Source organism: Lissotriton helveticus, chromosome 1_1 (genome assembly GCF_964261635.1).
Source record: "Lissotriton helveticus chromosome 1_1, aLisHel1.1, whole genome shotgun sequence".
NCBI lineage: Eukaryota > Metazoa > Chordata > Amphibia > Caudata > Salamandridae > Lissotriton > Lissotriton helveticus.
The window spans coordinates 2,018,032,172-2,018,055,240 of NC_136057.1; the positions used below are offsets into that span (position 1 = coordinate 2,018,032,172).

At 42.7% G+C, this 23,069-nt stretch overlaps 1 protein-coding gene across 1 annotated transcript in view; it reads left to right on the forward strand.

Moving 5' to 3' along the window:
* Nucleotides 1-23,069, forward strand: part of TTLL7 (tubulin tyrosine ligase like 7) — a 1,017,987-nt gene that overhangs the window by 349,246 nt on the left and 645,672 nt on the right. The window contains exons 6-7 of the mRNA XM_078659263.1: nt 7,829-7,950; nt 19,937-20,004. Coding sequence (XP_078515389.1) covers nt 7,829-7,950; nt 19,937-20,004 — 190 coding nt within the window. The remainder of the gene's footprint in view (nt 1-7,828; nt 7,951-19,936; nt 20,005-23,069) is intronic.

The following is a 23,069-nucleotide window of genomic DNA, read 5'->3' on the forward strand; positions in this document are numbered from 1 at the left end:
GGGAACTCGAAGACTTCGGGCGTGTCCCTGGCGCCGCTGGGTTCTGAAAACCCGGTTCTTCAGACCTTAAGACTTCCATCTGGATGAACCTGATGTGGTTGGTAGTATGAGAAATAAACCACTGCTATATCTTGCTGGAGAAGCCCATGCATTTTTCCAGTGTGTGGATTAGTTCCAAGTGGCCGACTGCTTAGGAAGCTTTAGAAGGTTGAGGAGGATTACTATGCAGCTTGTTTTGTCAGTTATCCAAAATCTTTTCACTCTGGAGGTCATCTGGGAAGTTTCATTGCAGACCAATGGTGTTGACAATCTTGAGGAGTGGTGTAAGGTGAGCTCTCTGGAGGATTTTCACGATTGAAGTATTGTATTGTATTTTAATTGCATTTATATAGCCCTTACTACCCTTGACGAGGTATTGAAAATCCTTTTTGGCGAGTAGCACGCTACTCCGGAACCCATAAAAGATTAGTGGGGAATTTGTGTTGCGGAAAATGAAAGTAATTTGAGTGGTGTATATGTTAGTTATTTGGATTAAGAAGGATAGTGGAGGGATAGAAGAGAGAAAAAGGATTAGCATTTATGTCGCGTTTGCTACCCCTCTTGGGGTGTTGAAGCGCTTTTTCGGTGAGTAGCACACTACTCTGGAACCCATAAAAGATTAGTGGTGAACTAGAATAGTGAAATATTAAATTAATTTGAGTGGTGGACATGTTAGTCTGTTATTGGGATTGAAAAATATAGTGGAGGAAGGGATTTAGAACTTGTTTTAAGTTTTGGAGCTCATAGCAGTAGGAGGAGGCTTGGATGAGTAAAACAGAGGTGGAGGGGGAAGAGTCAGAGGGAAAGGTTTAGAAAGGCTTGTTTTGGACATCGGAATAGTAAAAGAGATATGAGATGATGCAAGGAGGGGTAGAGTAGGGAAGAGTCTAGAAAGGGATATTTTGGGGATAATAGTAGTGGTATGGGGTTTGGGATGAATGAGAGAGTCGAGGTAGAGGATAAATTGATAGAGGTATAAGGTGAGAAATAGGGTAGTGCATTGGAAAGAATTGTAGAAAGAGGTTTGAGATTAATCATAGAGTTGAGGTAGAGGCTATATTGAGAGCGGTGTAGGGTGAGAAATAGGGTAGTGCATTGGATATGCTGAATTAGAAGAAAGTAATAAATATATAGATCCATAAGTACATGGAAGGTATGTAGATGCATAAAGGAAGGTAGTATATGTAGATTGAAGGTGCATTAAATACACTCTGGCTTTCAAGTGTTGTTGTACTTTAAATCAATGTTATTTATTTATTGAGTTATTGCTTTTGTAATTCAATAGTAAAGCAATTGTAGATGAAAAGATGTACTTATTTATGCATTCAGTTATATACATGGTAAACACATAGAATAATGTAACTATCAGTAATATGTACATTTGTTAAGCAGAACTAATGAATATCTATATTTTTTTTAAACATAATTATTCTACACGCTCATACAAAGCAACACACGTATATAGGTACATCTCTATAGTACAAATAAATGCCTATATACAGAGAGATATGCTGTATATTTCTGTTTGCGTATGGTGGTTATGTGGGGAAGAGCAAATTCTTTAGTAGTTTTCTGAAGATAAGGTGCTTATCAGTGGATCTTATGTTGGGGGGCAAAGAGTTCCATAGTTTGGCTGCTTAAACAGAGAAGGATGTGCCACCCATGTTTTTTATCTTGTACGTTGGGATTTTGAGGCGAGATGCCACTCTAGAGCGGAGGTTCTTTTTTTTAATGTGTTTGGTGATTTTATTCCTGATGAAGAGCGGTCCTGTGCCACGTATTGCTTTGTGGTTGAAACTAAGCAGGTTGAACAGAGCTCTTCTGCCAACCAGTAACCAATGCAAGGTCTTCAAGACAGTGGAGCTGTGGTCATGCAGTTCTATATGTAAGAGAAGTCTGGCAGCCGAGGTCTGAATCTGTTGTAGTCTTTTAATGTTTGTTAAAGGTGATCTGTGGTAGAGGCTATTGCGTAATCGAGTTTGGACAGAGCAAAGTAGATAGTACCCTGGGCCTTGTGGGGAAATCCTAAATGGGGGAAGATTAGTCGCAGAGTTTTTATAGTAACAAAGCTTGATCTTGCTAGTTTCCCTAGTTGGGCATTTATTGATAAGTTGGAGTCCATGGTCATTCCGAGCTTTCTTACCTCCTTTGATACTTTAGGCGGTGTTCGCAGATCATTAGGTCATGCGGCGAGCGGGTCATAATGTTTCCAATCGCCACATGTGAGTATTTCCATTTTGGAAGCAATTAATTTGAGATGGCTCCACGTCATCCATGGATCCACTGCTCTGAGACAACTGAACATTAGCGAGTTTCCAATATCTTTGCGGCATTTCAGTTGAAGGAGTATTTGCGTGTCATCTGCTTAGTTATAGCACATGAGTTTAAGTTGATTGATCAGTGCCGGTAATGACTTCATGTAGATATTGAAAAGCATAAGCGAGATGATAATTCCTTGAAGGGCCCCTGCTTTTGTGACGTGTGGTTTGGATGAGAAAGGGGGTGTATGGATGATATTAGTTCTGTTGCGAAGGTAGGATGTGACCCAGTCTAGAGCAGTCCCCTCTATGGTCGCTTCGTAGAGTCTTTGTATGAGTGTCATGGTCAACTGTGTCAAAGGTAGCCGAGAGGTTCAAGCGAAGCAGCGCAGCAACCCTTTTGCAGTCAACTGTGTTTTTCAGGTCATCCCAGATGGCAAGGAGAGCAGATTCTGTGTCTCTTCCTTGACAGAGCCTCGTTTGGAGGTCTGAAAGTATGTCAGGAAGGGTCCATTTTTAATTTGTCTGTACTTGTCAGGGTTCAACGTGACAAGTTTGTTTTCTTCAGTATTGGGCGTATGTATTACTTTTTGAGTCCTTCTGGAAATATTTTGGTAGTTAAGGAATTTTTGATGATTCTTCTTACTGGAGTGGCAGCAGAGGTTGTTAGAAGAAATTTCTTGAAGGTTTGTGGTGGGCACACGTCAGAAGGGTTGCTGGGAGGCTTGTTTGCTTTGACCAGGTCCATAATTCCATCGCGTGAAATGTGTTAGAAGGAATTGACAGGCTGGGTTAGAGTATTCTTGGATTGTTGTTTTGGGAAAGGGTCGGTACTGGTGCTTTGTCTTTGTTTTATGTATGAGTCCAGCGTGTCTGCTTTGGCTGTGTAATGATTAGCCAGTTTGTATGTGAAATCTTGCGTAATGTGATGAGCTACTTCTAGGCAATTTGGTTTATGAAATTCATTGAGAATTTTATAGAATTCTTTATTTTCACATTTAGTATTTTGAATGATTTCTGAATAGCATCTTTTCTTAGCTTTTTTGATAGCTCCCTTGTATATTCTGTTAATTTTCTGTAGGCAAACGTTGTCATAATTGGTGTTTGTTTTGAGCCAGGCATTTTCCAGCTTTCTAATTTGATGTTTTATTTCTTTTATGTCTGTATTTCTCAAAGGTGCTAGTTTTCTATTATTCTGTTGTGTTGTTTTTAGTGGTATCAGGATATCAAAAGCTTTCTGTAGCCACTCATATAGTTTTGAACAAAATTAATGTTGTCCAGATCTGTACTGAATGTTAGTTGTGTTCCTAATTGTTCCACATTCAATTTGTTCAACAGTAGGTAGGTGGATGCATGTTAGGTGGTTTTAGGTGTGTTGCTTAGTGTTGTTTTATGTTGGAAAGCAAGCAAATGTGGTCTGAACATGTGACCGGAGTCATTGTTTGAAAGGTAACTAGTTTTGTATTTGTAAAAATGACATCTAGGATGTGTCCAGCAATGTGTGTGGGTTTGTGGACGATCTGATGCAAGCTCAGTGCATCTAGGCCACAGATTTTTGTTTTTGGAATGGTCATTTTGGGTGTGTCAAACCAAATGTTGAGGTCACCCAGAACGCATAGGTTGGAGTGTGGTGTTATCAGGTTTGAAACAGTGTCTAGAAGTGTGTCTGGGAATGTTGCATTGCTAGGTGAAGCTCTGTAAAGAAGCCGGAAGTTAAAGGAGGAAGACAGTGTAGGATTGCATCTGGTGAAAAGGGGTTCCCAATCTTTTATGGGGACGCCGTCCGCTTTAGTGATATGTAATGTTTACCTGAACACAACAGCTAAGCCACATCCTTTTTTGCCTACATAATTTTGGGTGATAGTTTGATAGCCTAGAGGTACAGCTTCATGCGGGACTGGAGCCATATCATCTTCTAACCATGATTCGGTTATAAATAGTATGTCAGGTTTTGTGTCAGTGAGATGGTCGTAGATGTAATGTTTGCTTTATAGAGCGATCAAGCATTTAATGGTGGATAGTTTAGAAAATGTGCTTTTGCGATAGTGTGATTTTGTTTTGTAGAAGAGTGAGCAGTATGTTGTAGGCTTCATCGTCCAGCCGGCTAAGAAGGCATTTTGATGGGTGTCCGTGTGTAGGTGGTGGAGACAGAGGTTGATAGTAAGTTGGTGTGCTGTGCTGTTATGGTAATGTAACCTTGTTGTGCAGTAGACATGGAGAAGCGAAGATGTGATGTGTTGCACGTTGATTATTTTGTTTGTGTCTGTTTAGGGTGGAACGTGTATGAGTTAGGGGTGGTGGTGCAATATGTAGGTCATGTAGTAAGGTTCTGAATTGCCCAATTGATGAAAGGCGGTTAGAAGAGAGTTGCTGTGTTGCTGTATGTGTGTCAAGTGGGGTGGAAGAAAGAAATTTTGGCATTGGAGTTTGTTCATTTGTGTGTATTCTGAAAGGTGGGTGTATGTTTGTAGTTGGTTTTGGAAAGTATTATGAGGTGTTGCACTTGAGAGATTTTTTTTTGGTGGTGTGCGGGTTATGTCCTGTTTTTGAGGTGTAGTGAAACGAGGTGCTGATGTATTTGTCTTTAGATGGATTTGTTTGTATAGTATACTCTGTGAGTGGAAGTTGTAAGGTTAAGGGGTGGTGATGTGTTTGGGAGTGAAGTATATTTTATGTGTAAGTGGGGATGAAGTAGAGCTAAGTGTGTTTGTCTTAGATTTGATTGCTGCAAGAAGTAATATGTGTGGTGCAGTGGAGTGTAAGTGTTGCGTGGTTGTATTATTTTGGTAGAAAAAAGAGGAGAGTGTTGGTTGGAGAAATGATGGCAGGCTGAGTAAAGGTTTGTTAGTGACAAATAGGAGTCTGTTAGGAGTGATTAGAGCAGGGAGTGTGTGTCTGAATGGGATATAGTTAAGTATGGTGTGGATTTGGGTTGTGTTAGTGATTAGTTCACTGGTTAGTGGTATAAGATAGAGTTGTGTACTGTTTAGGTGATAGTGGAAATGTGTGGTAGCTGAGATAGAAGCGTGTATAGGTGTTGTTTCTGGAGTTTTGTATTGGGTGCTGAGAAAGTGAACTTTATCTTGGGTTAGTTTGTAGCACATGGGTGGAGTACATGTGCTATGAGTGTGTTACTCTGGTTGTGGATGTGGATGGTGTAGGGTGGGTGCTGGTGTATATGGAACTGGGCAGCATTTCTGGCCCTAGTCCCGATCAGGTTCAAACAAGCTCAAATAGGCAATTATCCTTGTTCTCTCCACCCTTGGCTGCGACGCCAAGGCTGAGACACCCTGAGCCTTAGGCTGGAATAGCCCTAGTAATCTGGTGATCCCTTCGGCAAATGGACACTCTAGCCCTAACCCTAACCAATCACAACACTAGCCCCAAGCCCTAGAACCAATAGGAGACAAGTCTCTTACAGCCAATCACATCCTTAGTCCTATCTTCCAATCAGGCCTGAAACCCTAAGCCCTACATGCAATTGAAAGCCTAATCGTAGCCCTAGTCCCAGCAACCGATCATGCAAGAAACCCTAAACCCTTTGTCCAATAAATATGCTATCCTCAGCCCTGGTCCCAAACCTAGGTCCAACCCTTGTTCCAGCAGCCAATCATACAGGTAACCCTAAACCCTACGTTTAATAGAAAGCCCAGTCCCAGGAACCAATCCGAAAACCTAAACTTATCCACTAATCAGATCACTAGCCCTAAGCCCTACATCAATAGAATCACTGACCCAGGAACCAATCACTACTCTCAAATACCCAACCAATGAGAACACTAACCCAAATCCAATAGAAACACCAGATGCAACCACCAATCAGTACACACATGTAGCATCCAATAGCAGCCAATATAATGTCACTGTGACCTCAGGCAATGTTTTCTGGCCACGGGGCTGGAAGCTGCTCATCAATTCAGAATATCAAAGGAGACAGACTGGTAGATAGGATGTCATCTACATTGTGGTGACATTGAAGGAGTTGAAGATATTCTTGAGGTTGGAGTGCAGGAGCAGATTAACGTCTTTCCATGTTGGGATTGTTCACAGTGTGATGGGGGCAAGTTGGACACATGTGGTTTTGTCGAAAACATATAGTGTGGGTCTGGTAGGGGTTTGGGAGTGGGTTGCCTCACAATTTGGCTACCTTGAGGATTGTACCACCTCTTTGCCTGCTTGTGAGGGATCCAGAGTCTCCGCTCTGCTCTTTGTTTACTTCACCATGGTATCTGGCAAACTCTGCTTCTGTTATGGCATAATTTGATTCTCCTGACATATTTTGGCTCTCGTTTTACCTTACCTTTTACTCAATTGGAATTCCCCTAACTAGTTCCCCCCCAGCCAACAAGGTTTGTCATGCAGCTGTCTGCCTAGTAGGCACTGTCATACTGGCTTTTGCCAAACACTTAGTTATGCTTGTGGCTTACATACTTCAAGGTAACTTGTTCACTGGTAAGATGTCCATAATTATTTCTCGAATGAGAAATATTTCGTATGGCTAAGTTATTCAAGGGATCTTGAGCATATGATCTTTGTGCTGTGTACTTTGTCCATGAAACAAGCAGATTTATTTTCTGCACATAATAATGAACTAGTGTGTTTTTTTACACTGTGCACCTTTTTTTGCTTATATTTTTGTGAACTAACACGTGTGGTCTAGGATGCAGGAATAAATTAACCCCCTGAGAATAGTTAATTGAATCCAGTTTTCTTTGCAAATTGGACCTATTGGATATGATTTAAATCACGTCTTGGTATAAATGGCACGTCCTTTGTTTTGAAGGGAACTTGGTTTTTGATTGCCTCTTTGGTCAACTTAATAAATAATTAATAATGTTTCCTGGCCAACATGCCCTCACTATTTAATTCTTAGCCTATGTAAACATTATTTTAGAAGCAAAACTCCTGATATCGCTGGTGCACAAACAAACCTGAGCCATAAAAATATCCATAAAATGTAAACTTGCAAATACTTTTGAGATCCCGATTCAATGGATTAATTCACATTCGGTACATAAGCAAGGAACAGAAAACTGTTTACATGGAACATGGCTCAATGCACTGTAATGTTTATAAATGATCTAAAATAAGGGAAACATGCATCTTTCTAGGGCTTCAGTTATAGTTTGCATTTGTTGCACATATGCTGTCTATTTTTCTGGCACCCTTATTCCAAGAATAAACCAGAACAAAGGATCAGATTCTAATTACATTGTCACTATGGCTTCCAGTGCACCTTGGGAGAGATCCCTCGAGTTCCCAGGGCTCATTAAAACATGTCCTGCTCTTGCAGTGCATGCATACACTAGAACATTTAGGCAGCACACTGAATGTTTCTTATATATATGTTTTTAACTATATAATATGTGTGTGCAATTGTGATTCTGAACGCAAAAGAATGTAAAATATATTAAAAATTCGAATTAATAGAGAGCTTAGCAGACACGTAAATAAGGTGTATTTGCAGGCTGTTGTTTCGAGAGGGAAATGAAACGCTGCATGTTCACGTTGTCATTATTTGTTTGATACAGTTCGACTAGTCATAGAGGAGGCGGGATTTTTAAAGACGCCGGATGAAGATGAAACAGGCAATCTTATTTGGAGCGATTCTTCGGTGCAGCATGAAAAGATTGCGGAGCTCAGGAACTACCAGGTATGCAGCAAGCATGGCTTTTGCAGCCTCGCACAGCAGATGTAAATAACTGGCATATTTTATATCTTTCAGTTTTTCAAAAATAACGCTATTATTTCATTGCTGTAACGAACATATATATAACATAACAGGAGTATTAGAGCAAAGCTTTATCCCCGATGACGACTCTTGGCGCCAGTGACAGCTAACTGATGGTTATAATTGACCAACTCACGGCATCCATTTTACCCAGTGACATAATGCAAAGTTGTGTGATTAGGGGCCCCTGAGTATCCCACATCTCACATTTAGAATTTGCTGGGCTTGGTGTCACTTGGCAGTTTGGTGAAATCTTCAGCTAGGTAGGAGGAGCTCATTCAGATGCCAGCCAAGGGTCCAGGATCTGGGGAGGCACCTCTTTGGGGTCAGGACCACACTCCAGCAGAAGCCAGTATGGCTCAGGCAGGTCCATTTGCAGGACTAAGCAGGTCTAGTGTGGCAAGTCAGTTGGGCATTTGCATGGGTGTCGATAACACAAGTGCCGCACAACTCCAAACCCAGAACATCTTGAGGTACACGGTCCAATGGATGACGGAAAACCTCCTGAAAATCAATCCAGACAAGACCGAGGTATTGGTGATTCCATCTGCCACCTCACCATGGTGCGACCTCTATTGGCCTGCGGAGTTAGGCCCGGCTCCAAAACCGAGCCTGAATGTAAAGAGCCTGGGGATCAAACTAGATTGCGACCTATCAATGATCAATCAGATTTCTTCCGTGGTGGGAAGCTGTACCAACATCATCTGACAGCTACGGAAGCTAGTCCCTGTCATCTCCCAAACCATGATGCGCTCTATCGTTGCAGCCACCGTGATCTCGAGGATAGATTACGGAAATGCCCTCTACCTCGGCCTGCCGAAAACCCTGACAAATAGGTTACAGGTTGTCATGAACGATGCAGCACGTCTCATCTTTAGGTTACCAAGACGATCCAAAGCATCGCCCCTGTTACAGAGCCTGCACTGGCTCCCTATTAAAGAGCGAGTGGAGTTTAAGAATCTGTGTATAGCTCATAAGGCAATCTATGGTCTGGCACCCGCCTACATCAAAGACCGCTTGGTGGTGTACAGTCCAATGAGAACTCTTAGATCCTCAGATTCTCAATTATTGGTCTGTCCCCGGTACAAACTTGTAACCAAGGGAGGAAGAGCCTTCTCTGTGTTAGTTCCTCAGTTATGGAACACATTACCTGAGTCGCTGCACAGGGAAGAGAACCTCCTACGCTTTAGAAAGGTGCTAAAAACATTGCTGTTTAGAAGGTCCATGAGTGCCATCTAGGCTAGTGGATGTCCTTTTTTGCACAAAACCGCAGAAACCTATGAAAAACCAGATGACGTGACACTTGTAGGCATGCATCTCTCAAGTCCAGAGATGTTAAAAAGTCTCTCTTGGATAAAAAATAAAGGATCATTTGTAGAGTCACTATTTTGAACTTTCTTTGAGGTATGAATGAATTCACTGACTTCAGATCCAAAATTGGTCTGAATTGCCCAGTTGGATATGCCACCAAAAATAGGATTGTTCCAGGGTACTTCCAAAAATCACACTTTTTAGTATCAGTTTTTGAATTACCCTCAGAAGAGCCTCCTTCTTTACTGGAGCTGCAGTAAAGTCTGTTAGGCAGAAAACATCTCCCACAGGGATTATCCAAAGAGCCCAATTATTCATTACCAACTCCTCCCAAGCCCACAAAAAGGTGCTGTGGCATAATCAGGATGTAAATGGTAGCTGCGCTTGATTAGAAGAACCTGGTTGTTGATGCTTGGCTTTTTCTGTGTAAGAGATTCCCTGGCCACACCCCCTCCCTCGAAAGGGCAGACTTCCCATTTTATTTTAGAAGGCCAGACCAAAAGTTCTTTGAGATCAGAATAATCTCGCATCAGAAAGCTGATGTATTGGAGCTACGATTTTCTTATCCTTTGCAGACTTTTTTTTATCATGGGCTTCAACTGATCCCAATACTTAGACCTAGTGAAGGGAATTGTGGGAAATTGGTTGAGGGGGTGAAACCCTTCTAAAGCAACAACCACAATCCTTGCCAATGTGAAACACAAAAGTCACTAAATTCACTTGTGTTTAACCCTTTGTAAGCTTGTCAAAAAACAGTCAAGCATAACTTAGAGGCACTGTGTTAAGCATTTATGCAGGACACAACACGTAATAAAGTAAAAACACAACACAAGAAAAATCCCAAACCAATTTTAAAAAAATATTATGATTTAATAAATAAATTGAGACCAAAACAATAAAAAATCTAATCAGTAAAACCAGCTATATGCAATTTGAAAGCTTTAGGTGAATATAGCGCCTAAAAGCACAATGTGCTTGTTATAGGCCTCTAGTCACAATGGACTGGGCCAAAGTCACAAGTTCAGGCCAACAAAGTTGAGTGCAGACCGGGCACAGGACCAAGTTTATCCTCCTGAGAATTGCACCTTGTGTCCTTGTTGTGAGGTTTGCGTGCATTGCTTTGCGAGGCTTCGGGTTGTCTGGTGTCTATTCCAATGAGGCTGTGCAGTGAGGCGTTGGGTCGCTCGGCATTGATTCCAATGAAGCTTTTACCCGTGCTGCAAGAATTTGCTGGGCTTGGTGTCACTTGGCAGTTTGGTGAAATCTTCAGCTAGGTAGGAGGAGCTCATTCAGATGCCAGCCAAGGGTCCAGGATCTGGGGAGGCACCTCTTTGGGGTCAGGACCACACTCCAGCAGAAGCCAGTATGGCTCAGGCAGGTCCATTTGCAGGACTAAGCAGGTCTAGTGTGGCAAGTCAGTTGGGCATTTGCATGGGTGTCGATAACACAAGTGCCGCACAACTCCAAACCCAGAACATCTTGAGGTACACGGTCCAATGGATGACGGAAAACCTCCTGAAAATCAATCCAGACAAGACCGAGGTATTGGTGATTCCATCTGCCACCTCACCATGGTGCGACCTCTATTGGCCTGCGGAGTTAGGCCCGGCTCCAAAACCGAGCCTGAATGTAAAGAGCCTGGGGATCAAACTAGATTGCGACCTATCAATGATCAATCAGATTTCTTCCGTGGTGGGAAGCTGTACCAACATCATCCGACAGCTACGGAAGCTAGTCCCTGTCATCTCCCAAACCATGATGCGCTCTATCGTTGCAGCCACCGTGATCTCGAGGATAGATTACGGAAATGCCCTCTACCTCGGCCTGCCGAAAACCCTGACAAATAGGTTACAGGTTGTCATGAACGATGCAGCACGTCTCATCTTTAGGTTACCAAGACGATCCAAAGCATCGCCCCTGTTACAGAGCCTGCACTGGCTCCCTATTAAAGAGCGAGTGGAGTTTAAGAATCTGTGTATAGCTCATAAGGCAATCTATGGTCTGGCACCCGCCTACATCAAAGACCGCTTGGTGGTGTACAGTCCAATGAGAACTCTTAGATCCTCAGATTCTCAATTATTGGTCTGTCCCCGGTACAAACTTGTAACCAAGGGAGGAAGAGCCTTCTCTGTGTTAGTTCCTCAGTTATGGAACACATTACCTGAGTCGCTGCGCAGGGAAGAGAACCTCCTACGCTTTAGAAAGGTGCTAAAAACATTGCTGTTTAGAAGGTCCATGAGTGCCATCTAGGCTAGTGGATGTCTTTTCTGTATTGCTAAGTTATTGTTTGTACCATCAATTTCCGAGCGCCTAGAGACCTGCAGGTGATTGGGCGCGTTATAAGTCAAAAATAACAATAACAATAACAATAACAATGGAGACCTCTGGAGCTTGTTGTGTCCCAGTAGCTCCGACCAGGATGTCAGCCAACTGATCCTTGAGGTCAGTCTGGAGGTCCTGTGTTCAGGGAGGTGATCCTCTCTCCTTGAAGCAGCAATGTAGACTCAAGCAGCAGAGGCCAAGGCAGTTCTTTTGAAGTCTTTCACCAGTCCAGGAGAGTACTAAAGCATTGGTCTGAGGATCCAAAATGTGTACTTGGTGCCATCCGTTAAAGTTTGAGAAACTGCTGGACTTCTCCCCAAATCTGGTTCTGGAATTTCCTCCCTACCCCTTCTCAGGCTCTGGGGTCTGGAGTAGCAATAGGCTGGTTTCATGTTTTTTGTGCATGTGCTTGAGGCAGCCCCTTTGAAATGTAAGTGGGACAGGGAACGGCTCTGCCCCTTCCATTCTAGCAGAATGACCCATCCTTCCAACATCTAGTCCCCTTTGTCTCAATGTTGGGGAGGAATACACAAAGTCCAACTGCCGACTACACCCAGTCATGTGACCCAAGGTACAGGATGCAGGTACCAAATGGTACACATAGCCTTTGTCAATAATTAGTGCACCTGGCTTTTGTCGATTCAGGCTTCCCACCACTCATCCTTGTGATCTTGTTGAAGGGCACTGTGTGGTTAGAGGAGCACTATGACATTTTGAATTCTCAAAATAAATGAAGGGCATATCACTTTCGAACATCTTGAAGAATTACGGTTCGGTAAAGTGCAAGGGTCTCTATTTTACACAGGACCTACTTGACACCAGAACAGCTTAACCACTACTTCCCCAACGCACACCTTAGCTGCCCCTGGTTCCAGTTGTCTTCTGCTGATTTGCAGCATATGCTACGGTCCTGCCATGGCCTATCCTCTTACTGGAGTTCTATCCACACCATGCTACAAGAGATTACTGACATTAAGACGTGGGAAGCTAGAACCCTTGGCATCTTCAAGGGTAGGAGATGACACAAGGTGAGAACACACTTTGCCAATATGGCCATCCTGCTCGCTAACAGAGTCCTCAACCTGCAGCGGAAGGCAGAACAGGCTCTGGCAGCTGCTGCGTGGCATAGGGCTACGGAGAGGTCTGATACCTTCATTAGTGACCAATTTCAATGGCATGGGATACCCTCCTTGACCAGCTTGAGCAACTCACCCAAAACGATGACCTGGCCCTGTGGACTTGACGTTTATGTTAGCACTGTGTACCTTCCACCTACCTCTCCCCTGGGAGAGTTTGTTTGAGCCACCACTCGTTCCTCCAGATGTTTCTGCCTGTGCTTGTCTGCACCATCAGTATTTGCCCGCGAAACATTGCAACTCATCGTTCTGGGCCAGACACAGAGGCGTACCACAGGCCCCCGCAGTGCAGGGGGGCCCGAGCTGCAGGGGCCCCCCTCAGCACAGTACTGAGGCCTGAGAGCTCCGGATTGAGCGGCAGGCAGTGGTGCACGCTGGTACTGGCAGGCTTTGGGGTTGGGCAGTTTCCCGCACACTTGGAATGACAGCTCCTGCAGTGGTTGTCCTCAGGTAGTCCTCACAGGTGTGTCCCAGTGACTCGAAGCACGGCGCAGCATTAGCAGCTTAATTAAACTCTGAACCACAGTTCTCTGACCTTGTAGACGTAGAGAGGGCAAGGTCTCAGGTCTGCAGTTAGTGCTGCCAACTGAACTGATCCGGTAATTAATAGAAGGGGTTCTCAGAAGAAACTATTCAAATCTGGGATCATTTAACAAACACATTTTGTTTTAAAAACCTTTATTTATCATTTTCATAAATGTAACTAAACTAATTTGTTGAGCCAAGACAACAAACTGAATCCCTGTATTTCCTTCTGCATCTTTGTAAATCTAAACTTCAATTCCTTGAAGAATATCAGTCTTTACCAGGTGTAGTATTATCACACCAAAATGTGCGTGACTCGCAGTAAGCCCTAAATGTTCTGAATAGAGGGACAGAATATTTTGGTGCACAGGATCCCCAAAACCATTAGGAAGGGCATAGCAAATGCTGTGGCTGTGTAGTCATGGCCACCTCTTTGGAATGTTAGAGATGGAATGAGATGGAATGTTGGAAGGCCATTGGGCAGTTGATGAAGGCTGAGGTGTCTGAATAAATAGTACCTTACTTGAACCGTTTCACAGCCTTTCTTTGATGTGTAACTGAGGTCGACATCCCAATTTGGCAACAAGGGTAGTAGGAAGAAGCTAAGTCATACACCTCAAAACGGATGAGGTGTTATTTGTCAATGGTAAAGAGACTGACCGCAGACTGCTCTGTGTCACTTAGGAGTATTGCCATAGTGACAACTCGAGTGGAAACAGGACCCGGACACACTCCCAGTAACTACAGCAAGGTGTGTGAAGAGGTATTGAACTAAGTAACAGGAAGATGTTGGATGGTTATCTCAATGGGAGTGGCGTGAGCATGATCAGCTTGTTGAATCTCGTGCATCATATGGACTCAGCAGTGAGATTGGCAAAGTGTGTGTGTGTGGCCTCAATGAGTGTATGATGTCATCATGTGATGACGTCATGGCCATTTTGGATTGGGATTCAATTACAGAGCAGTGATAACTGTGGGCAGCCATTTTAGAGTGGGCCACTGATATTTTGGAGGCATTTGCTGAAGTGAAAGGTCCCAACGAAGTTGACCATATAAAAGTGTCCACTTTGGAAAGTGAATTTTATTTCTTGTACTATGTGTAAGCATAAGGCACTTTACAGTAGCTAAATGATGTTGTAATTTTGAGCAACAGCCAACAATACCCTGACACTTGCTTTTTGCTCTTCTCTATAGAATATTCAGTCAATTTAAAGGCATTCTTGTAGTAATTTCTGCAGAAAATTTCAGCTCCAATGATTTTTCTTGACATCACGGGCAAACCAAATCTTAACTGGATTAAATGGAAGACGTTTTTTGGGAATTAAGCTTGAGTTTGTGGCACCAACTTAAGCTCAGCGAGGAAACATGCACTGTTATTACATCATTTAGGCGCAGAAGGCAAGAGGTGTTAAAAATGGACCTGAATTGTCTAGAGAAGACACAAGGAATTTGAATGAGTACGAAATTGTCTTCCAAAAACTAAAGGAGTCTGGAGGATTTTGTGACTATTTTGTGCAAACTGGCATAAAGCTTCAATTTTGGCAAACATACAGAGCAGAGAATTAAAGACGAATTTATTTTAAAAAGCAGTAGTGACAAAGGGCCATATGTAGGTAATCACTATTTACCGATTTTTAAATAGCAAATTTTACCGATTCAGTGTTTGAAAATCGGTAAATAGTATGTAGGTAATAATTCTGTAAAGCCATTCCCTATTACCGATTTGGTAAATACCGAATCGGTAATAGGGGGAACATATCCAAGGGTGGCAGGGTGTCACATTGACACCCTGTTGCACCCCTGAATCGTGCATGTGTGCACATGTGGCACACATACATGCCCTAAGGGCATGTATGTCTGCCACATGGCACTGACAAAAAAGCAAAAAAATGCTTTTTTAAAGGTATTCGGTATTTACCACCAACTTATAGTTGGTGGTAATTAACGAATCCTGAATGCAAAAATGCACTCACTTGAGTGCCTCCTACATAGGTTTCAGGATTCGGTAATTTACCGAATTGGAATTTTAAGAATTCGGTAATTTACCGATTCCTTAAATTACCGATTCGGTAAATTACCGACTCCTTGAAACCTGCCCCTACTTCTCAAATCCCTAAATACCGGTCGGTAACGGTGATATTTACCGAATTTCACAGTTACCAACCGGTATTGCCTCACCTACATATGGCCCAAAATACTAGAAGAATTTGGTCGAAGGATTACCCACCTCTAGAAGAAGTGATTCTGGTGGCTAAACGTTTAGAACTAATGCTAAAGTGTGTGGAAGAGTTGAGTGTAGAGAAGGATGTGAAAACTACTGTGAAAAAGAGGGCACAAGTGATATGTCTGTGTTGTCAGAACTAATAGTGAGTTTAAAAAAAGGAGATTTAGAATTTATTTGGACATTTTACAGATGTGGAATGGTTGGATACAGAGCCAATGACAAGATGTGCCCTGATTTGTCTCTAATTTGCAATACATGTGGCAAGAGTACTCATTTTAGTAAACAGCTGTGAGTAAACAACTTTGTAGTGTTTTAAATAAATAAACATACAGCCAGCCTGAGTCCGCCTGGCTGTGACCTATGTGACTGACCTGTGCCTCAGTCTGTCTCAGCCTAGTCTACACTGAATCACAGACTTCTCAGAGAATTACTGTCCTGTGTCGTCGGCTCGAGTGAGTCCACTGACACAATCTAACAGTGTCTCTCTATAATTACTAGGCAGTTGCTAATGTTTGGGGCCTCTAACATCCTGATGGAGGCTCGAGTGTAGGCCGGGCCCCGCCCGAGTCCTCGGCCTGGAATCTAAAGTGCTGTATTGCACATGCCATTAATATGACTGCAAATTGCAGGGTAGGAGCCAGGGGGCCTAGTCAGAATAGGCTGGCTAATTGTTTTTCCGCTGACCTGGCAACACACATGTCCAACTAGTGTAGGTCCGATGTTTAATTTCCTGCCTCAGCCTGTGCGGTAGCCACGACCCGTAAAGGGGGTTTCGGTGGGGCGGAGAGGCGGGGCGGGGGAGGGCAGGGTGGGGGGTGCTAAAAACCGGAGTATGGAGAATTGAAGGTAAGTAAACAATTTAATTAATAAAACGAATTTTGTAGCACGCCCTGCATCGCAAATTGTGATGCAGGCTGCGATACGAAATTCGTTTTATTTATTAAATTGTTTACTTACCTTCAATTATCCATACTCCGGTTTTTAGCACCCCCCACCCTGCCCCTCCTCCGCCCCGCCTCTCCGCCCCACCAAAACTCCCTCCACCGGCCGTGGCTTCTGTGCGGTACAGTGAGCACCAGCATTAATGCCAAAGTAAAAGCACAGCAGTCGAGTGTAATGTATACCAGAACACTCTATGGCACTAAGCCCCAGAAAAGATAACTTCTGCCTCACCCTACCAACTACCACGCCAGCACCAGCAGCATTCAGGTAATTTATCAGAGAAAACAGCTCTAGAAGTATTTCTATATTCTGGCAGATACAAAAGGAATTTTTACCCATATCTGTACATACTTTAAGTAGCGCATATAAGAAGAAAACAGTGTAACATGTGTTTTCAACCTGTCCTAATGACCCCTGACTGATAAAGTAGAAAAAGACAGAAAGTCCATTTCTAAAATGAATACGGACAATTTCATGCAAAGTTCCCTTAAAAATCAAGTCCAGGCCTTTGCAAACTGTTAAAACCTGGAATGGTAGACTGTATTTTTTCTGCAAAAGGTGGCAATCCTAAATGAGAACCAGTATTGAGGCCGCATTAAGAGGACAATATTGAGTGTAATGTATGCCAGCACTCTCTGCAGCACTGAGCCCCTGACAGATGACAGACAGTACAATCCTCTTATAAAGGGGCAGTAGGTTAGTGAACTTCTATTTCAGGTATTTTGTAGTAGTTTCAATATCTTTTTAGAACTTCTCATTATTTGAAAGTGTGTAATTTTGGGTATTTTCTGTCAATACACTTCATTGATTGCTTTTTCTTGGGAAAGTGTCACTCTAAGTTTTACACATGTTGTCACATGTTGCTGTTGAATGTCACTCATAAATACTGTGAAATCATAAAAAATGTGACACATAAGAAGTCCGAATACTTGGCAGCTATGAAAAAGTGATGGAGACTGAGTGACAGTATAATCTCCTAGTTCCACTTGCTATGCTATAAAATTAGCTTTTTAGGCTACCATGTAGTCATGAAGGATCAGATTAATGTGATCAACTTCTGAGCAGCTGCAGTGCCTGCCCTCTGTTACTGAGAACTTAAGTCACAAAGTCTCTCTCCAGTTAGTGCCCTTCCGTTTCCCATACTTTGCAGAAGTTTTAAGATCTTCTCAGAGTTTCTTGTTGCTCAAATGGGTGTAATTTCTGATATTTATATGTTTCCCATGTCTTCATTGCTTGATTTCGCTCGCAAGAAAGTGTCACTCATAGTTGTTGAAATGTCACTCATAATTACACTGAAATTATGAACATTTTACACATAGCAATCTGAAACCTTGGCAGCTATGGGCAGAGCAAAACTGCAAATCCAGTTGAGAAAGGTATAAATATTGTTTTCTCCCACAAATATTTGAAGATCTTGGAAAAGTAGTGTTTCAATTAACTGACCCAGATTGGTGAGAGAGATTGCACTGAAGTTATTAATATCCAGAGGGTGCAGAAAACCTTTTTCCGGAGGGGTTTCACAACGGCATTTTTCCAGGCAGTGAGGAAGGTGCCTTGTCCTAAAGGAAGACTCAACAATTCCAACAAGAGTGTCTTGAGAAGCAGAAACAGAGCTCCTTTAGCTCCTCCGGGCAGAATCTGAAGGGGGTCCTGTGGGCGCCGCCTGCAAGGTCAGCATCAAGGTTGGTTTCATCAACCGGTGCACAGGAGGTACGGTATCAAGGTTGGTTGCATCAACAGGTGCAAAGGAGGTATAAGTGGGAAGATCTAAAAGAAAGGTTGTTTGGTGTAGGCATTATTTCAGTCTGAATGTTTTCAAGTATTTGTTTAACCTTAAAAAGAAAGTGCCAGACCTTTGCAAAATTGTTGAGACTTTTAGAGAGTACCTGAACAAATATTGGGAGATTTCAATCCCTCTAATAAATGGAATGACTCTTTTGAGAGGTTCAGAGCTGGAGAAATGTAATCTAAAAAGCACTTGGGAGAGTGTCTCTGCCACAAATAAGTAACAGGAGACAAAGATAAAGGCCTAGTAAGGGAGCAGCAGAATGAATGGCTTGTCCAATTAATGCCAATTCACCGAATCCACATCATGTAAGAGCTGCACCATCAGGAGACTGATGCCTCATAAGCTGAGGTCTCCCATGACCATTGAAAGACTCCAGCCATAAGTTGTAGTCTCCCATGACCAGGAGATGTCCTTTCTGGAGGCCAGAATAGATGGTTCCTCCACCAAGGAGGAAAGGGTGGATAGAGGGTGCTAGTGGGTGGCAAATGAGGTGGAGGTTAAGATGAACATTCAGACCCCGACATTGCCATATCAGAACTGGTTTGTAAAGACCGGGGGCATATTTGTGAGAGCCTTGTGGCAGTGGCGTAACAAGGCCCCTGCTGCCTCTGCAGTGTAGCCCCCCGTGCTCCAAGGGTCCGCTTCAGGTGAGTGACCCGGCCTGAAAGCTCGGGAGGGAGCCCACTCCATGTACTTTGCAGGGGGTCCCCTCATGTTTCATCACGCCACTGGCCAGACATACTGGGTGTCAGCCCAGCCCTCAACTCCACTTGTGATGCTAACCACAGCCCAGCTGGAGTCTTGCTCTGCTCTCACTCATGCATCCTCCACAAATAAGGCCCCGTCTATCACTGAGTTCAAATCACAACTTCCCTTCCCCAGTTCAGGGGTACCACCTCAGTTAGCCTACTAGACATATTGACATATAACTGCTTAGCGTACGTATCTTTATCACTTAGTACAGTGACACCCTGGTTGCTGTATCACCTAATTCATAGACCTACAGGTATGCTTCTGCTTGGTAATCACTGGAACAGTAGTTATATAATGATTTGGAATAATACAAGTGACATCTGATACTGTCTTTGTCTGCATATGAAAACTAATAAAAATAAAAAAATAGTAATTTGAAAAAGGCAGAAGATGTATACTGTTATTACATTTAAGGGGGGGGGCAAAATTGGATAATTATTTCTCTTAAAATTTCTTGAAATTCGATAAAACATTTGTGAATTCACGCTTGTAGCATGAAATGTAGTTTTCAGGTGTCTTGTGTGACATTTCTCACGCAAGTGTGCACCTTGGGTGGAATGTCATGTGAGATACCCACTGGAAACCAATTTAAGCAAAAGCTGTCCCCATGTGAAATATTTTCTGCATGCTCTAGTTTGGCCCACTAGAAAAAATTACGTGAAATTGCATAGTGAGAAATGGCTAGTAATTTTGGGAATTAAGTGTAACACTATAATTGAGATTTACCTGAATTTCACCAACGGAATAAAAACGTCTGCCAGGCCCTACTTACAATGGTAATTTTAGATATTTATTTTAGGAAGTGAATGGTCATTTGGTGAGCCAACGCAGTCAATTGAATTTGCAAAAATATGTGGTAAATACGTTTCCAAAGCATGCACTAACTAATGGTTATCTTTGTTCCAGCGAATTAACCACTTTCCAGGAATGGGAGAGATATGTAGGAAGGATTGCTTAGCAAGAAACATGACCAAGTAAGTAATTCTATTAAATGGATCAACCTAATAATCAATAATTTTCATAATAATTTTTAATCATGCTTTTGAACACATTTTTCTGGCTTTTCACGAACATTAGTACTAGAAAACTTGTGAGAAGTCCTGGGAAGATAGCAAGGCTATGTAAAATATCTTATCCTAAATAATCTCTTGATTTGAGGAAGGCATTCAACGGAAAGGTTTTAAGATCTAATGTTCTGATGTTGCACAGGCCATCACACTTGTTAAAAATACTTAATTGCTTTCACAAATAGCTAATTGCCTCAGTTTCTTCTTGCCTCCTCTCTGGGTACTTGGGTACTTTGTAGTTTAAGAATAGTTTTATTTATTGTATGAAATTGGGGGTTTGGTTGAGAGGGTACAAATCCTACTGAAGTAACAGCCACAATCCTAGGCACGAAAGCAATCTAACCTAGAGGTACAGTGTAAAGTATTTATGCAGCACAAAAACAGTAATAAAGTGAAACCACAACACAATAAAAATAACAAAACAATTTACATAAATAGGTCACTTTTTAATAAATAGAATAACACCAAAACAAATAAAATCCAATCAGTAGACTCAAAGTTATGAATTCTTAATGTTTTTAGTGTAAAATAGGTCCTAGAAGATCAAACGCCAACCATAGGTATCTGGTCAAGTGAGACTGGGACAAAGTCAAAAGTTAACACTGAGTGGATTGGGCTCAGTCTTGGCTTACCTTCAGATTTAGAAAATGTCATGAAAAAATGCCCAGGAGAAGCTAGAGTTCAACATCCAAGGAAGAGTCATTGTTGCCGGGGAGCGCTGGACCAAGTCTCAGTGAAACCATTGATGCCAGCGGTAAAAAGCTCAGAGTAGGTGAAGCTGGATTTCCAGTCAGAGGAGGTAGTCTTCTTCAATGGTGTGCTGGTCGCCATTGAACCTTGCAAGGGTTTATATCTTTGGACTTAGACAACGTTATGGAAGTTGAAAATCTCGAGTGGCTGAAGCTGCTGGCTGTAGCTGAAGAGAGATCCACAAGGCAGGATACCGTCATTGAGAGGTCCTGCTGAACAGTATTTGCTGCTGTGGAGAAGAACGCATTGGGAGCTACTGCAAAGTCAGGTTAACAGGCTATGCGCCTTGGGCAGATCTGCTGGTAGGTAAGTCCCCTTCTTCTGTGGGTTCTTTTGGCACGTTTTGGTGAAATTTCTTCTAAGTACCAAGTTTTAGGGTTAGGCCGGTGCAGTACCATCAACACCACTAACAAGGGACCAGGACCTGGGGGGCATCCCTTAGGGGTTTAGGACTCGCTACAGCTGAAACCACTTGCAGGGTTCAAAGACACTGGAGCTTGTTATGTCCCTGTGGCTCACACAGGAGGCCAGCCAATTAGCCTGGAAGTCACTGTTAATTTTCTTGGGTTCGAGTGGACGGTCCAGTTCTCCTTCACTGAGTAAGGTAGGTCTTCAAGCATCAAGGTAGTCCTCTGATAGCAGCTGGGCAGTCCTCAGGTGGTCCAGGGAGTTTTTCTGAAGTTGTCCACAGGTCCATGAGTGTACTGAAGAGGTGTTTTGAGGGTTGAATATGCATACCTGTGCCAGCCTTTGAAATAGGGGAACACCCTGTCCTACCCCCAAATTTGGTTCTGAAAGGTTCTTCCCTTCCTCTGCCATGCTTAGATTGTGGCAAATGGTTGATTGTCTTTGTAATTTTAAAGGAATCTTCTGCATTTGGTTGGAAAAATATCAGTTTGTTAATATGTCTAAAGTAACTAATGAACACAACGCACTTACAATGCACAGTGATTTAATTTCATATGGCATCAGTAATGTTATTAAAAATATCATAGAACATATCATGATTTATGTAATATTTGAAGTCATAAGTAGTGCATGCCGAGTGTGTAAGTTATGAATCCTTCAGTTACCTATACCTAATGGATTTCAGTGTATTTTTTAAGTTTAAAAAGGTATGTTTTAACTAACATTTTTACCTAACTATAACTTCCCTTTAACATTTATTTTTTTCAGAGGGAAAAAAGTTTTTTTTAACATAAAGTAATTTTATTACCAAACGTAAAACCAACCACACGCCTCACATGGACTTTGGCTGTGCACGGTGTGGGGTCGGCCACACAGCCTGGCCTGAGGCCATGCCTTGCATTCAACACTCCACGAGCAGCCGACCCTAAGCAGACGACCCCTCGCCATGCATAGTTTTCCCATCAATAATTTTATAGAAAATGGTGCACTGATATTATTAATGATGCCATAGATGTCATGAGTGATATAATATGTGGGGAAATTAGCAGTGCATGGCAAAGGCTCGAGTTATAGTTACCTTAGGGCACGAGTTATAGTTACTTGAGATAACTCTAACTGCTGAATTTCTACGCTTTTGTGTGTGTAAAATCTGAACCTACTATACCGTCCCTGTAACCTTTATTTTTTTGTTAATTTCTAAGGTTTTTGTAATTCTATTTCCTAACTATAACGTCCCTTAACCTTGTTTTTTCAGTAAATTTCTACTGTTTTTAAATGCTATTTCCTTACTATAACTTCCCTGTAACCTTTGCTTTTTTCAGTGGATCTCGACATTTTCTTTACTGTAAAGTAATATTGTACTCCCTTACGTTAATCCAACCTCTGCTACATACGGCCTTTGGCCATGTGTAGCAGGGTATTGGCTGCAGGGCCTGTGTCCAATCCCCCACATGCAGCCAACACTGTACCGTGCATGGCCATTGGGAGTGCAAAGTGGGGGGTTGGCCACAAGACCTGGCTTTGGCCAGTCTCTTCAGTCAACCTCCCAAAGGCAGTCAACTGTGGGCCCCCTCCCAAGGCTGCTTGGCCCTGGGGGATGGTGCTTTTTTTAGGGGGCGGGCACTGAGCCCTTGTCCTGGGGCTGATTATGGCCCCAGAACTCGCAATTTTAGTTATGGGGAGGGGCACAATCAGACCCACTCCCTCGTCCGATTTCAGCCTCAGAGACCAAATCCCAGGGGCCTGGCTTTAGTCTAAAGGGGAGGGGGAGCACTTATCCCCGTCCCTGGGCTGATTTGGTCCTGGAGACCCCA